Source organism: Sabethes cyaneus, chromosome 3 (assembly GCF_943734655.1).
Source record: "Sabethes cyaneus chromosome 3, idSabCyanKW18_F2, whole genome shotgun sequence".
In the NCBI taxonomy this organism is placed as follows: domain Eukaryota; kingdom Metazoa; phylum Arthropoda; class Insecta; order Diptera; family Culicidae; genus Sabethes; species Sabethes cyaneus.
Window position 1 is genome coordinate 51,492,871 of NC_071355.1, and position 17,896 is coordinate 51,510,766.

Sequence of the window (17,896 nt, forward strand, 5' to 3'; positions counted from 1 at the left end):
GACACAGTCGATCGAGACAAGCTATGGCAGATAATGCACGAATACGGTTTTCCGGACAAACTGACGCGACTGATCAGAGCTACATTGGATCGAGTGATGTGTTTCGTACGCATCTCTGGGACACTCTCGAGTCCCTTCGAGACGCGACGAGGGTTGAGACAAGGTGACGGTCTATCCTGCATGCTGTTCAACATCGCTCTTGAGGGGGTGATCCGACGAGCGGGCATTGAAACGAGAGGCACGATTTTTACCAAGAGTAGCCAACTTCTAGGCTTTGCAGATGACTTCGATATCATAGCCAGGAACTTTGCGACGGCGGAGGCAATCTACGCCAGACTGAAAGCGGAGTCTAGGAGAATTGGGCTAAAAATAAATGCGTCGAAGACCAAATACATGAAAGGAAGAGGCTCAAAGGAAACAAATGCGCGCCTCCCACGGACGGTAACCGTTGACGGCGACGAACTAGAAGTGGTAGAAGAGTTCGTGTATTTGGGATCGCTGGTCACACGGCGACCGCGGACAACAACACTAGTAAGGAGATCCAGCGGCGCATCCAAGCGGGAAATCGGGCCTACTTTGCCCTTCGTAAAACGCTACGATCAGGAAGCATACGCCGCCGCACGAAGCTAACAATGTACAAAACCATTATTAGACCGGTAGTTCTTTATGGACTTGAAGCCGTGACGCTGCTTACGGAGGACATACGCGCCCTTGCCGTGTTTGAGCGGAAAGTGCTGCGGACGATATTTGGCGGAGTACAAACTGAAAGCGGAGAGTGGCGGAGGCGTATGAATCACGAGCTACAGGCACTGCTTGGGGAGACTCCCATCGTACATCTAGCGAAAGTTAGCAGGCTACGGTGGGCCGGACACGTCGTAAGGATGCCGGACGACAGTGCGACGAAAACGGTCCTCTTCAACAACCCCACCGGCACCAGGAACAGGGGGGCCCAACGTGCACGATGGCTCGACCAGGTCGAAAGCGATTTGCGACTTCTGAGACGACTAGGAAATTGGCGACGAGTGGCCCAAGACCGAGTTGAATGGAGACGAGTGCTTGAAACAGCACGAGCCACCCCGGCTCTATGCTGCTGAAGAAGAAGAAGAATTCTCAGAACGCTGTCACAATTCAAAGCACAATCATAGGGACGATTCAAATATGGCGTCCACCGAAATTCTGCTTTTTTAGATCCTCCCTCCCCCCTCTGTCCGATTGTGTCACAAAACTCAACATCCCCCCCCCCCCCCCTTTGGACGTCACACAAACTCAAAATAAAAATGAAAAGCATGTTGAAAGTGAAAAGTGGTTTATAAAACTAGCTTAACCTTTTAAGAGTTAATGTATGAAGTAGCATGGCTCCGCTTCAAAACAAGCTTCAATCTGCGTCGGCGAAGCAGGTTTTACTACATCGTGATGATAAATTTTAGAGTTCATTGTACTTTTCTATCCAATATTTAGTAAAAAGCTAGAAACTTTGATTGCAAATGAACTGAAATTGATGTGTAAATTGATCCTTCAATGTAACGCGTGGTCTATCTGGTTAACATTGACAAATTATGCCTGACTTTCAAGCGCCGTCAGCTGGAACAATAAGTTTGAAAATCGAAATAAATCAATGAGTGATGAATGACTGAGAAACATATTTTTGCTGCCTTTTGATGAATATGCAATTTTTTTCGACGGATGTCACATTTGCCTAGACCCCCTCCCCCCCTTTGCCACAACCTGTCACAAAATTGACACCTCCCTCCCCCCATAAGCAATGGACGTCATTATTGAATGACCCCATAACTTAATCGAATTTTAAATTTCAAAATGGCTATTTTTGACTTCTAACAGCCATTCGCGAACTAAAACAGTCTATATTGTCGAGATCTGTATGGAACCACCCGCCATCTGGAATATTAATTTATTTATTATTTTTTTTTATTGGGGCTTTCAACCAGTGGTTGGTTCGCCCCAAATCTGGAATATCAAAATGGCGTTAACCGTTAACCTTCAATTGACAAACCAAAAAATCAACGCGATCGGATCAACCGTATCTAATAGGTAAGTTCAAAAACAGCTGACAAGATTATACCCTATTTTTTGTTCAGAAATAGTCAGCCAATCTTTTAATTACATTGGCGCCAAGACAACCCTGCTCACGGGAATCAACCACGTGCATTCTTATATTCCGGCCGTGCACAGCAAGTTAGGCCGGTACGTTGTTGCGAGTTTAATGTCGTGTCCTTATTATTTATAAGTATCTAGATTGGCTTAAAACCAAATTATTACAAGTAAAGTTGCATGACCATATCTATTTTTGTATACACATAATGATGTTTACGGTGAAATTAATATATATAATCAATGTGTTTTGTTAGTATTAGTGTAATAAATGTTTTCTAAGGATTATGGTTATTGTGCGCTTATTGCATCTGTCAGAAACATATGTTCTCAATAAATCAGGTATTCATTTGCCACAACCGTGAGGAGTGATTTGCCTCGGTTTTTTTTCTCAAATAAATTGATTTTTGGTAATTTACTCGATTAGACAGCTTACAAGTGGCAAAAGGAAACGTTTCGAGTAATAAAGAAAAGGGAATGTAATTGAACCCTAGATAAGAAGGAAGATGTATCAATTTAAGAAGTCGGACGTAGGATCGGGTAGATCGTAAAAAAATGGTAAGAAACAATTCGAAAGATGTGGGAAGGAAGTATGTTTGAGAAAAATAACTTTTTAGATGAAAAGTAAAAAGTTTTGTATGAAAAAGTTGAAATAGAACTCAAATCACACACATAAACATAATTTCTGGGGTCCGTTAGAATTAGTCAGGTAATGTAACAAAAAGTAGATTTTAGAAATTTTAGAAAGTGGGTTACTACTTTTGTTTTTTTTGTTTTACAAACATCTAGTTACCAATATTTTTTTACCAGCAGATAACCTTCCAGAACCGGAACCGGAATAGGTTCGTCCCGATTCGTGAACTCACCTGATGAGTCGGTCTCTGCCGTTTCGGACGTCCCTCGCCCGTTATTCCCGTTGGGATCCTTGGCTCCGTCCCCAATTTGGGAATTCCAGTCTGCACCACTTGATACGTCTTTAATTGACACATTATGTCCTGCTTGGATATTGAGGAAGAAGGCAGACATTTCAAAGAAGAGTAGAGAATGGAGAAAAAGAGAACAAAGTATACAGATAAATTGGCTGAAAACTATTGCTGGAAAATCATTTCGTTCTTCGGGAAGGATATTCTTGCAATGATTCCTAAACAGTTGATGGTGGTGACAGCAGTAAAATTATTAAGTGCAATATTAGTTTAGTGCATTGACAGAGTATTTTAATGCAACTGAAGTATGCCGTCCTTAAAGCCCTCAAGATGTTGTATTTCATAAAACGGGAATGCCATTTTTGATATCGATTACTGAAACATCGAATCAACAACGGCCGTGTATAAATTTCATGAAACTTCGACCCAAACTGTACGATAATTCCCAAAAAATTCCCAGTTATATACGTAGTATCCAGCTCGTAGGCTATGAACTCAAAATCATTTTTTTAGGTACATATTGTAGATTCAGCCTAATGTTTTTGTATGGACTTATAAATAAAGCCAGGTATTATAAATTTTTATTAACGCCAGGTATTATTATTTTTATTAAATTTTTATTATCTTTCCAATAGATGGAGGAAATGGTAGAAGAAAATACAGAAACTAAAGGTGATTTATAGGATCCCTAAGGTGAGACAAGACGTGAAAGGGAAAGAGCGGCAAATTTGATAAGCGAGGCTCATTCGAACCCTATTTTTCCCTTATTTCGCGTGATTCGTCGGTATCCGGTAACTTTTAAACAATAGATGACTGGTAAAAGGTAATCACTATAACCTATAATAACCTTGATATAAGTGTGCGACGTCTTTCAGCCTCCACCATTGCTAGTGGAGCTGAGCTATTTAAGCCACCAATACAAAGTGTCTCCTTTCCGTCTATTATAGTCAGCGTAGCTCCCTTTCACGACTTGCCCCACTCTAGGAGTACTATAAAACACCTTTGGTTTTATCACTTTCCTCTACCATTTCCTCCATCTACTCAAAAGACTACCGTTATAAATAATTAATCATATATTATATCATCCTATCAACATACTGAACTGTGAATACGACTGTGTATACGACATCAAAACTTAAACGGAAGGTGAGGAACGTGCTTCAAAGTACCCCAGCCTAGGCACACCCGTTCGTTTTTTAATGGCAAACAAAAACTCTCGTGTTTGCTTCACAAACAATGAAAAAAAAATTCTTTATCAAGTGAAGAAAGAAAATCTTCCCTAACGACGGTTAGAATACTTGAACGAAGCTCAATCTGGAAGAACGATTGGCGAAGAATCACACAAAGTTTGTAAATATATAAAGGCAAACAAAGCTTATGCACGCGTGTACAACGTCTGGTCTGGCGTCATCCAATAATGCAATTACTTAACTGCGTGAAATTAAATTGTGTTTCTGAGGCGGCTGTTAGATTTGTTATTTGGATTCGTTTGTTCGGCGCCTCTCTCTGTGAAACGTGTCAAATTCCAAACACGGATCTTAAAATTTAGCAACATTTTCAAAGTGACTCCATTGCTCAGTGCAAATAGCTCCCTAACAGCAGCTGCGGTCATGTGACTTTTTGTTTTTCTGTCCACTTTCCGTTCCGGAATCTTTCCGAGTGCGTTTGCAGACGCAAACTAATGCGTTGTTGGGAAAATCACGACACAGCGCCAGCAGCGTGTGCTGCGTGGTTACGTAAGCGTACTTTGGAAAATTAAAGAAAATTGAGGAATGAAAATCGATAGTAAAAAAAATTTCAGTTCAATTTGCCATGTCAACGAGTCGCTGTGGGTTCACCATGCGAATCACAGTTTTGCGTCATTTTTTTCTTCTCGCACATTGTTCGGTATCATCGGTCCCGTTTGCGATCCCGTCGGTTCCGTCGAGCAAAAAAACGAAAGAGGTGCGTACGTACGTGTGTCGTGAGATGGGTAGGTACAATTTGTCGCTGACGAAGTGACACACTCTGGCTCTCTTTGCAGAAATTCGATATGAATGAGGACAGATTATACGGCTTGTAACGCGGTCCATTTACGGCCTATTAAGGGGGTCGGGAAGAGTTTGCCAACATATTGCCATTTTACCGCTGTATGTTTCGGAAGTGGTGATTAATTTTGGCCTCATAAAAACTATACTTTTTTCGACCTATTTCAGTTTCTGAATGAACAATCTGTTAAGTGGTTTGTTTTACAACCGCCGAAAATCTTGAAAATTTGCGAGAATACACGCTAAAATACACCTGAAGGTTCCTAGAATAACAATAGCCCTTGGCGCTATTCAAATACGTCTCTACACCCCAGACAGCGCCGGATGAGCTTACGATATAAATAGTTTCTGATGTAGCAAACTACCGTAGGGTTCTATTTGCAAGCAGCATTTGGTTTCAGATTTCATTGAATATACTCTGGTACCGTAATTCATCAAATTACCGGAGGCTGTTATTATTACTTTACATACAATACATACAATGAGTAGTGTCGTTCCATAATACGAGCACAGTTTTCAAACTATTGGATGTAAAGTTTATTTTCAAAGCAAATCGAATGGAACGTAACTAATGTCAGCAATGCAAGGCGTGAATTTTGTACAGGAAAGAATGTAAACTACCGTCTGGTATAGAAGCAGTCTACTGTCAACAAATCCGTCACGGTCGAACTATGGACGTATGACGATTTGCAAGACCGGCGGTCTTACCTTTATAGCATGCGCAAATCTTGTTACACGCAACGGAAAACAAACGAAACTTTAGCGGCTTCAATGGAATCATTGTAAGTCGTCTCGATTCTGCGACAACCAAAATTTGCAAACAACGAAAATGGCTTGAACTGCCCGAGTCGGTGCGTCCTTTGCGCTCCGTCTCGTGCTAATTAAATTCCGATCAAACCGATGTCGCGACATGCAGTTGTAAGCTTTCTATGCAGTGTGCGCTTCATCTTGTCTGTGGCCGTCTCTCTGACGTCATCCAAGCGCTCGGCAATAAATCAATGAACTGTCGGTGGGATTTTTCTCACTTGCTACTTTCCATTCGCATAAGTTTTTCTGTTGTTTGACATTCTGACAGTTTAACAACGGAAACTGCAAATTAATGCATATTTTATGATAACATCATAAGCTTGACATCTATCATAAATATATAGTTATCAAATAAGATATAAAGCAACCTCTTCATTAAAATTAATGGAAGATTCTTTGTGTAAAATATTGCATCATAGAATCTGTAAAAAGTAGTTAAACCTAACTGGTCGGAATTCGTAAATGTGTCGCGTGTGAAATAGCCACGTTGCGAAAAATTATGTCATTCAAACCAGTGTTAGTAGTCAGACGGACCGACCACCGACACAAATGCCGTTCTAATGGTCTCTCACTGCTACACGTAAGTAAGACATTTCTAATTCTCACGCATAACGAGCGCAGCTTTTCTCGAAATCTTTCCCTGCTGGGTGTTTGATGAGAGGTTAAATTTCACTGACATGTACAAGTGAATTTACACAAGTACAGTAACCGACTGTGTGCCACGTTACCGAAGCTTTGTGTTGCACTAGCTTAAAGTATTTTTTTTTTTCAAACGATCATCTTTGACAGCAATTCGTCATTGCTGGCGCCACCGTTGATCCTGTCTACGAGCAAGTAGTAAAACAACCCGAAGAGTAACGCAGAAAAATATCATATTCTGTTTTTGCTGTTTGAATAAATAAATAGAAATAAAATTTTAGTTTGATGTGATATATCATAGCCTATTTACATTGTTGTTCCTTTATTGAGTTGTCAACCTAATTAAGTAGTATAAGTCAAACATGCTACTCGAAATACATGGCAGCAAAATATCAACTTTCGCTTTCGAATTGATACCCTGCCACGACCGATTAACAATCTGTAAACCTGACGTGAGCGATTTTGTACTGTCATTAACCAGGTCGCTCTATTTGCACTTCAAACAAACACTCAATGGTTTATCCGCCAATGCAGACGTCGAATATTATTTCAGACCGTGATGAATTGTGATATTTTACAAATTGACCAGTAAGATATACTAATCTATCGAAATTGCTCATTCCTCAGTACCACCGAATCATCCATGCACGAATCGTCGTGTATATCAACACCTCTTATGTCAACATTTTATTTTAGATGGCCACGGCGCACATTCGAGTTGCAAACGAACATTCAACTGTCAGCTTCTTGATTCGAACAGCTGTTTCGGCATGTAATAATGATGGTAGTTAATAGTCGGACCATTGCTGCAGGATTCGATTGAATTTTTATTGCCTTTTAGTAATCATAAATCATTTTTCAATCTTGCTTTTCCGTTTCCCCCACCGGTTTTAGGATGGATTTAGAACTAGGTATTAAGTATTTTCAAATGGAAAAAGAAAGATTTTGTGGCTCAAAAATATTTATCATTGCCCTATTAGTCCCTATCAGTTTTTTTGTGCCCTATTAGTCGATTAATTCCTGAAAAATAGCTCATTTTGATTTATTCAACATTCAATTTGGAATTAGAGGAATTTAGTGGCAAATTTATCAAATTTTATATTTGTTACACTATAACAAATTTGAAAGAAGCGATTTAAATAAAATTTTCAATATGTGTTTAAAGAAGGAAACCATTCTTTTATCATACTAGTTCAGGTGCAAACCACAGGTTCGACAGCCGGAAAATTGAACTATTATGGTGGTCAGCCCGCAGTCCGGTTATAAATCCAATGGGGAACAGCTGGAAGTTAAGTTGACCCCCTGTCTGCACCGGCTGCTGGTCATGATCTGGGAAACATAACAGCTTCCGGAGGATTGGAAGAGGAGTGAAATGCCCAATATACAATATGCGAGAAAGGCGACAAGCTGGAATAGGAGAACCGAGCGATCACTCAATATTCTCAACCCCACCTATTAAGTACATACTTTCTAAGATTATCTTTCACCGTCAACCACCACTAGCAGGTAGATTTGTGTAGAATTTATCAAGCCAGTTTTGTGGACAGGCGATCGACAACGGACGAAATCTGTATGTTGCGACAGATCCTCCAAAAGTTCTGCGGAGGCACCATCTATTCGTCATCTCTATGCACCATCTATTCGTAGATTTCTAGGCTGCGTATTAGGCCGTCCCTTATTTTTCAAAAATTGACCTAGCGATGAGCTCAACATCACAAAATGTTCGTTTTTTTATGCAGAATAAAATGACGTGTTGTTAAGGTCCCTGCGATAACGTTAAGTGGTCCCGCAACGGACTTTTAGATAAAATTATGTGAATGACTGGATCCTCCACATAATGACAACTACGCCACTATAATGCGTACGCTTGGTCATCCGTTATTCATTTTAGTGATGAGTTCAACATCACAAAATTTTCGGTTGGCCGTGCAGAAGAAGATTATATGCTCTTAAGACCCCTATGATAACATTAGGTGGTCCCCCAACGCTCCGTAAGTAGTTTAATGAGCGACCTCCAACGTAATGACAAGCTCTTTACTGCAGTGAGCGTTCTAAAGGGTCTAGAAGCAAAAAATCGAGGCAGTTATCGCATGTGTCATTTTCAAATCAATTAGTTTTATTTATATCAATTAGTTATCATTGAGGTCCAACAAATTTCACAATGCTGTCACTTCTTAGTAAGAATGCGAATTTATAACTGGTGCGCGTTTTCCCACGATACACCAAGTGCAGCGTCAGTGCCCAGTACGGGTAACATTGACCACCGGTGGCCGCGACGGTTACCATTGACCGAAGCTGCGCGACAGCGAAAGTTTTACCTTTCTGTACGGCTGTAAGGTTTATTTCTATGCCAGGCTCAGGGGCAAGCGCAAATGTTTGCACATGGAAAATATCAAACATTGTACGTCGAACGTGCGATGGGAGTTAGCTTAGTACATGTGTGAGGGGTTTCGCGCGCCAACTGAAACTCTCATAGAACTTAAATTTCGCTCTACTCTCTCTTTGTTTTTCTCAGCAGCTGCTCTAGTACTTCTTGCTACGAGCAATTAAAAGCTGTTATAAATACGGGCGGCAACGCCACGAGAAAAGAATGATAATTTAAAACCTCAAGTGGAGAGTGGATCCCCCGGTGGGGCTAGAAAACGTTGTAGGGCTAGGATTGTAGATAGTGATTTTAGGAATAAATTTCTACATACTCATCTTGTGTTTTTTTTACATCTCTGTAGCGTTTAAGCTACATAGCTTCATATGGTGACAGCGGTGTAGCTATGTAGCTTAAACGCTACACAAGTATTAGCTGCGTTTTATTACCAGCTCCGATCGGCAAAACTTTCACTTAAAGTGAGTGCGCAGAACGCCGTTAAGTAAGTGTTGTGCTACTGGCAGAAAACGAAAATACCAATAATCCAGGAAGCACATTGCATTGCGAGAATCGTATCCCTCCATGCTCGATTATCAGCACTCTGCAAGCAAATATCACGAAAGGAGAGCAAAACGCAACATAATCGAGAGACTCTCTTCTGCAAAAAGCTTGACAATCTTTTCGATATACCCAAACGCACGGCGATAACGGATATGCAGCAAAAAGCTTAAAAGGAAAGGGATCCAATAGTGAAGCAAGCTCTGTTGGAGGATATACAATTTCTGAAGGATCAGAAAGAAGGTCGTCGTGTATGTACTATTGCTGGTGTCGATGGAGTTCTTGCTGGCAAAATCCAGGAGAAACAGAAAGCAGAGGAGCGTAAGAAACAAAGACAAAAGCTGTTGGAAGAACATCGTAAGCACATTTAGGGTATCAGACTATTTTGATACTGGCTCTCTTCAGCAGATATTCTTCGGCATTCATTTTGGAAACACATGGTAAGCCGAAGGAAATAAACTGAAAATCGACCACTGCCAAAATAGCGCTCTATCTTAATAGATTCAACATTACAACATTTTTAAACTGCAGCCAATACCGTGCTTCTCTACACATCTAGTGAAGATGAAGACTCTGAGAATACAAGCGATGGAGACGAATATCGTGTATCGACAGAATCTCCACAAAGAAAAACGCAGAGGAACACAGAATGTTGTGACCCCTGAATTGACACAGGCTCTTGACGCTGCACAGGTTAGCACAGATTCTGCTCCAGTAATCTTGCCAGCTAAATCATCTGCTAAATCACATTAACCAATAAAATTAATGCAAGACTAGAACAGAAAAGTTACCCAAAAAGAAAAGGCTTTTCAGAACTTACTGCTAAATATTGAGGATTTTCGGAAGAAACTTCCAAACAAACAGAAGGTATCCCTACGTAACTTTGTAGGATCGTAGGATCGTAGGATCGAGAATTGATTTGAAAATGACACATGCGATTACTACCTCGATTTTTTGCTTGCTAGACCCTTTAGAACGCTCACTGCAGTAAAGAGCTTGTCATTACGTTGGAGGTCGCTCATTAAACTACTTACGGAGCGTTGGGGGACCACCTAATGTTATCATAGGGGTCTTAAGAGCATATAATCTTCTTCTGCACGGCCAACCGAAAATTTTGTGATGTTGAACTCATCACTAAAATGAATAACGGATGACCAAGCGTACGCATTATAGTGGCGTAGTTGTCATTATGTGGAGGATCCAGTCATTCACATAATTTTATCAAAAAGTCCGTTGCGGGACCACTTAACGTTATCGCAGGGACCTTAATAACACGTCATTTTATTCTGCATAAAAAAACGAACATTTTGTGATGTTGAGCTCATCGCTAGGTCAATTTTTGAAAAATAAGGGACGGCCTACTGCGTATGATACGATTGACCGTGAAGAGCTGCCGAAAATAATGAACGGAAACAGCTTTCCCGGGAAGCTGACACGATTGAATAAGGCCACTACGGACGGTGTATAGTGCTGTGTGAGGATATCGGGGGCGGTATCAAACCCGTTTGAAACACGCAAGGGACTTTGATAAGGTAACGGTATTTCTTGCCTCTTGTTCACCATTGCGCTAGAAGGTGTAATGAAACGTGCGTGTTTTAACATGCGGGGCACTTTCTTCAATAAATACAGGCAATTTATCTGTTTCACTCACGACGGGGACATTGTCTAAAGGAGGTTCCAGGTGGTTGCTGAATAGTGTGCAGAACATAGAAGGTTGGTTAACCATAGAAGGTTGGTTAACCATAGAAGGTTGGATTAGTTGTGAATACGTCTAAAACTAATTACCTGTTAACCGGAGGAATAGAGAAATACACAGACATATTCTGGCCGAAAGTCGTACTTACTACGTACTCTACAAGACCCTAAGGTCTGATAAGCTTTTTACCCGTACTAAATGTATCATGTACAAAACGTTAATAAGAACGGTAGTCATCTGCGGGCACGAAACGTGGACGTCGAGTAGAGCCAAGTAGGACCAAGTAGAGCAAGATCTAGAAAGTGTGGGACACTCGAGAAATTAGAGACGGACAGTGATAGACCGAGTATGCTTGCGGAACATTGTTTTCTAACTGAAATTCAAAGGGACATCACGCCAGAGTAACATCTGGGGAAATATTGTGCGATAGGTCAATGCCCACAAAAGCTACATAACAGCATTGAGTTTTATCCGTTTCTTAGAGTTTGTAGTTTCATTAAGAATTTCATCAGGGCGTAATCGTACTTTTTTCTGGTAAAAGAGACCAGCGTGCTGTTCGACGATCGGCACCGATTGCCAAGCGCCTACTACAATGCAGTCGATAATAGTTTATCTTATATCTTCTTAGTGGTAGAAGCACAAAGGGCAATTTATTGTTTCAGTTATTCACCGTTCACTTTTGTATAAATATATTTCACCGAATAAATCAAGAAAATCAGAAATGGCTATCATATAAAAATAATTACCGTCGACGGGTGGAGCGTATGGCGTGTGCGTATGAATGGTTAGACTGGAATGATCGAAACTAGATGTGAAATTATGTAATATAGGTTGTCGTGTACTGATAGTTTAATTGTCAAAACACTTGGGCGCAAACCGAGAGAGTGTGTGTTACAGTCCCACTCAGTAATTGAACTACGCAATTTATTTTTGGCCCCATATGAAAGTTTCGCAATATCATCCAGTCTACCGTTCTTTCTCACCAAGCGCTCCTCCACCTTTAATATAAAAAAATTAAACAAACTACGAACCTAGTAAGCGTTACTTCAATGAGTATTTTATCTAGTTTTCCGCTCTTTTCTCTTCACATCTGATCCCAACCTTGCGGTACTATGAAACACCTTTGCTTTAACTACTATTTCTACAATCTTATAAGGTACCCCGGGGCAAGTGGGACCTAAAAAATGCATCGTTTGGGTTTATTCCATTGTGTTATCTATACCTATGATTATTTCAAAATTCTTTCAGCACGGAAACTCTTCAGTGGTATCACTTCGAAGGATTAATTACAAAAAAGACCTATCAATTTACATGAATCTGGAGAATTTTCAAAATTATGGCGATAGGTCGCACTTGCCCCATTTACCAGGGCAAGTGGGACCTATATTCAAATCTGATTGAAAAGCAGAAAGTAACAGAAATTGGGTAACTTAATATACAGAAATGTTCAAGCATTGCGAAAAGCTATCAAGAACAATATTTGTACGAATGACTCATTCAAAAATAGCGTAACAAAATCAGATCACAACGGGCGACTTTATAATTTATATAAAACACAGATCGTGAGCAATTACGCAGTAAAGAATTATAGTAATGAAATGTAGTTGAATATGTCGTTGTATCCAATTCTTGCGGTACGTAATTTACGATTAACCATTGTTTAATAGCTCGAAAATACGATTATGACCTGTTTATTCTACCATGCCCAATTCGGTAGAGCTACTCATTAGAGATAGTTACGCTATAATAATCACAACATTTTATTTTTTCAATTCCCTCATGTGTTCCCTCATAAGCTGCGCTAATGGACTTCTTTTTTGGGGCCTTTTGGTTTAGCCCTTTTCGGTTTTATTCTAAAGCTTTACTGATATAAATATTATGTATTGAACTGAAAATGTTCGGTAGTACATCTAAAAAATGTATTAAGACAGGTTAAGTTTTGTGCTGAAACACTTTATTTTTAATAGGTCCCACTTGCCCCGGGTGCTTTGAAGTGCCGACCTAATTTCGACCCATTTTTTAATGCCGTTTGTCAAATTAAACAACTAGTTTTCGAATGTAATTTGTTAATGCACTCATTATGTTTACCTACTATCAGAAAAACATGTACTTTTACGTAAAGCCTGCGGCCAAAATATTATTTATAGAAAGGTGCGTCAAACTTACAACGCAAATTGAAAATAACGCTCAAATTTAAAGTCTAATTTCGGTGTTTGGAATGCCTGTTATAAATGTCTACGAAGGTTCGGTTGGAGAAAATGGGGTTGAAGAGAGTTATGAACTCCGTTCCCACTTACCCCGTATTCCCACTTGCCCCGGGGTATCTTACTTGGCTCACGAGTCAATTTGAATCAGCCCGATGATGCCAGATGGGATCTCTTGACACATTTTATACCTCTCGCATTGAAATAAAAACAAATTGGAATTTCCATCATTATTTAAAATTTTCTCGAAGAAAGTTTAGTTTAACAAAAAATATTATGTTAAGTATTTGACCTGTTTACATTGATGCAAAAGAAAATTGGACTGATTTAAGGGCTGATTCGGGTTAAGCCTACAATACGTGTGCGACTATATAAACCAGTCACAGACTAGATTGTGTTTTATGGTATATTAGAAATTTCGAACATTTTTACTTGATGAACTATGAATGATTTTGTTTTCACAAATAAGTTTTTCAAAGTAAATTAAGCTTTACAGAAATCTACTGCTCAGTGAGAAACGTAACTATCTGAAAACCAAATCAAAACACACGTGTGAAAATATAAAAATAAAATTGAATAATTTACAGTCAATGGTTTGAAACAAACAAAAACAACACTTTTTTTCTGCACCATTAAATTTCACCCAAAGGTAAAGCAATGATGTGCAATCATCCAAGAAGGCGTTGTGAACGGCTTTGGCAGGCTGTAGGTATGTTTGGTTATAAAAATGAAAAAAAAGTAAAAAAATGGAATCAATCCGAAACCGAGCTTGATTATGGTGTGACGAAACGCTATAATGGTGCTTGCCGTCAAAGTAATAAATAAACAAGCGTTGTTGTCGTTGTAACACTGCCGTCAGTTTACCGCATGGTAAAAGGTGACTCAAATGTGAGGCAAAAAGTTTTGCTTTGTTTTGTGGGTTTTAGTTATTTTGAGAATGTTAGTTTGTTCTTAGCAGTGTTATTAGAACTAAAAAATGATAATTCTCTTGCGAAACTCATTTTTAACATTATTTTCAATTGGAAATTAAATAAAAAGAAAACTTATGCAATTTAATTCTACTGTGTATATTTTATTCTGGACAGATACGTATTTCGCCTACGACTTGCAAGCTTTCTCCGTGTCTGTTTTCGAACTGAAACTGAGACACTGCGGAAGCCTGCAAGTCGTAGGCGAAATACATATCAGTCAATAATAAAATATGCATAGTAGAATTAAACTGGATGTTTTCTTTTTATTTAATTTCCATGTATCGTATTCTACTAAGACGCTCCAAAAACTTCAGTCAATATTTTCAGCGGTGGTTCAATTCAAACACGTCCAGATTATGCCAGATCGTTGTTATCTTGTGCTTTTGCGGTTAATTTAATCATTGTTTAGGTAATGTGGATTGATGAAAGTTGGATCTGATTACGGAAGTCGTTTCACGGTAAAACAGAAGTGAGGTAAGTTCCGCCGTATTGCAAGAGTCACACAAGTGAAACAAAAACTGTCAGAAGTAGCGGCTACCGTGAAATCATGAGTGCCAGAAGGCGTAAAAAATGACATTGGCTTAATTATCTCACGTAATGAAATGATTCACAGAAAGGTGCAAATAAAAATTTTCTGTTTTTGATCGATAGACTTCGCTTTGAGCTGTTAAAGTACAAGACAATGGCTATGAATCTATTGACTCTAACCGTTGCTCCCAGACCAGAATCGAACATACGGCGACGGACTTGGAAGGCTAAACTTTCCGAAGGTAACTGGGAACGTGCGATTCCGCGGATTTTTTTCACACAAGTTGACTTCTATCAGCTTGTTGACAATTTCTGAACTTCTGTCTGTTTTTTTTGCCCGATGCAAAACACTGTGTAGTGGTACACTCTATACAAATTTTCACTTAAGAATGCCTTCCTTAACTGTTGATCTTTCATCCGGCAATCATCTTCATGAAAAAACCAGATCTACTACTATCTCCTACACTTTTACATGAACATTTACATTTACATATTTACATTTACTTTTACATTTACATTTGTAGAATTATCGTAAAATTTGATCCAGAAAATCAGTTAAATTTTTTTTTAATCTTTCAAATTTTTTAAATTTTAAATTTATTTAAATAAGTAACTTTATGCAACATTTAGTGCATCACACGTTCTTTATGGGATGCATGATATTTTTGCACGAACCATGCGTCTCCATTTAATACACAGTTACTCATCGGTTCGGCCTGTACTGTCCAGATGAGTAATAAAATCCATAATAATTTTGTGACGAATGTCCCTTGCACCGGGTGCCATGTGGTCGCTCACTCTTGTCGAATTTGTTTATTCAATCCGGATTAGAACTGGATGAACTTTTTGTGTTCATTTGCTCCTACCTGACAGATAAAATTCATCCAGTTTCAACCCGGATTGAATAAACAAATTCGACATCTGTTTGCATTGCACGGTGGTATTCACCTGGGAAGCTGTTATCGGAGGATGAACTGCTTTTCCGACAGTCATGGCCCGCTGCAGCTGCTGAAGAAGAGAAGTAATGCGAAACTGTATCGCGCATGGCATGTGAGTTGCGATCGGCAATCGGGAATCGGAGATCGGCACCCGCTCAGCCACACAAAGTCCAGCGAGTTTCGCGGCAATTTTCCTGCGTAACGGTTGAACAGTATCGGTTGCGCACAATTTTCCGAAGAATGGTTGATATGGTCGAATCTTTCAACACTACTAATACCACTTGAAACCGCACTGAACACGAAGGACTTCCTCGAAATACTCTCGTAAATTGATCGCGATTTTGCGATGTTAGCTGACGAAGTCCACGGATATACTGAGAAGCATATCTTTGCGCCGAACAGTCTTATATTGAAATGGCAAGACGATCGCCACCGTAAATCAGATAGAATTTGTGAGTATTCGTAAGCGTTCGGAAAAGTAGGTACACGTTTAGGTATGTGTTAATGTAAAAAGCATGTAACTTGGACGTGTTTCCCATGTCCTAAGGTGTGTGTAATAAGTAAAAATTTTGACCACCCAAAGCAGTGATAATGTAACAATGTGTGTATGAATATTGAAAGTAATATATCAGTGATGTTTATGCTAGTTTTCTCAAACCCCAGTTTTCTTTCAACTGGCAACTACAACGCTGAATTTTGTTGACAAAATTTGTGACAAAGTTTTCCATGATCCCTAACCTCGCTCAGAGATTAATCGAATTATCAGTTTTAACATTTTTGGTATTATATTTGCTATTTTGACAGGTACTTAATGATCAAGTTGCAATCAAGTTAAAAACGATTCTGACAGCAATATAAATACAGTTTTTATATTGTTTAAGTGTGATTATGTCACAAAATTCACATTTTTCGTTTTTGAATGTAATCTTAAACTAATCTAATATTTGAATTTAATATTAACAGTATATTTCGTTTTTTCCGGATCAAGTTTACATGTAAAAATTTACAGTATTTAGATCATTTGTAGAGATTCGGAATAAATTTATAAGCGAGCCTGACAATTGTTGAAATATTGCTTCGGTTACATTATCCAACTAAATTAGTTCCATTTTTAACGACTTGTGGTGGAAGACCATTCAAGTTTCCAACTTTCTAAGGAGGAATGCAGAATGAATCGTTGATCGCGGCTGCTATGCGTCGTGCGACCTTCCAGATGTAATGGAGACGCATTTTAGGTGAAACTGTTATCAACAACCAAGCGTCTCCATTCGATGCTCTACTTTCCTCCTATCATTAACCAACACAAATTTGTTCGCCCGTTCGCTGCTGTATTTTACTTAAATATCAGAGCATCATATTCCACCTCACACACATTCTCTCTTTGTCTCTCCCCTCTCTATTTGTTCGACCGAAATCGGCCCCGGTAATCGTCGGGATAATCACCTGGGAAGCTGTTATCGGAATCTGAACTGTTTTTCCGACAGTCATGGCATGCCGTATCTGCTGAGGAGAGAAACTGCGAAAGTGTATCGCGCATGGCATGCGAGTTGCGATCGACTCTTTCGGAGATCGGCACCCGCTCAGCTGCAATGTTGAAGTTCTCCTGCGCAACGAAACGGTCCCCTAGTTCGGACGATTAACCAAGCCAAGTGCACTATTTGACTCGATCACTACTACCACTACCACTTAACTAAACGCACCAACCGAAATGCCGAAATGTGACGAGCGCGACGGAGCAAGGACACACCGGCGACCGGATGAATTTCACGATACTGACCGGTGAAGATTAACGGGCGTACTGAAAAGAATATTTTCACACCAGATCAGCTTATATAGAATGAGAAGACGATCGGGTGCGAAAAACCGGACGGAGTCTGCGCGTGCTAGTTAGCCCTCCTTCGGATGTAAAGTAAACCTGTTCGTCGTCCGAGCGTTCGAAAAAGACATGTGAGATGATCGGGCGCCGCCGGTTCGCTCTGCCTGATGCCTGCGAAGGTGTGCGAAAATCGTGACCGGTTGACGCAACGATAATGTGTCTCGTCAGCAAATAATTTTCATGCATAATAATTGCACATTGTAATAAATGTCTGTCGGTTTTGCGCCGGCTCGGTAATGGTTGTGGCAAAGTTAAGTG

General features: G+C 39.7%; 1 protein-coding gene across 2 annotated transcripts in view; it reads right to left on the bottom strand.

The window, feature by feature from the left end:
• The window catches only part of LOC128741216 (b(0,+)-type amino acid transporter 1), a 41,371-nt gene extending 23,899 nt beyond the window's left edge, over positions 1-17,472 (bottom strand). Inside the window, exons 1-2 of one of the 2 annotated variants that reach the window (XM_053836857.1) lie at positions 15,773-15,869; positions 2,976-3,104 (exon numbers count right to left, since the gene is read on the bottom strand). In XM_053836857.1, coding sequence (XP_053692832.1) covers positions 2,976-3,104; positions 15,773-15,869 — 226 coding nt within the window. Of the gene's footprint in view, positions 1-2,975; positions 3,105-15,772; positions 15,870-17,205 lie in introns of those variants that run through there. The other variant, XM_053836858.1, reaches the window with a different exon arrangement.
• Between the last annotated feature and the right edge of the window lie 424 nt (positions 17,473-17,896).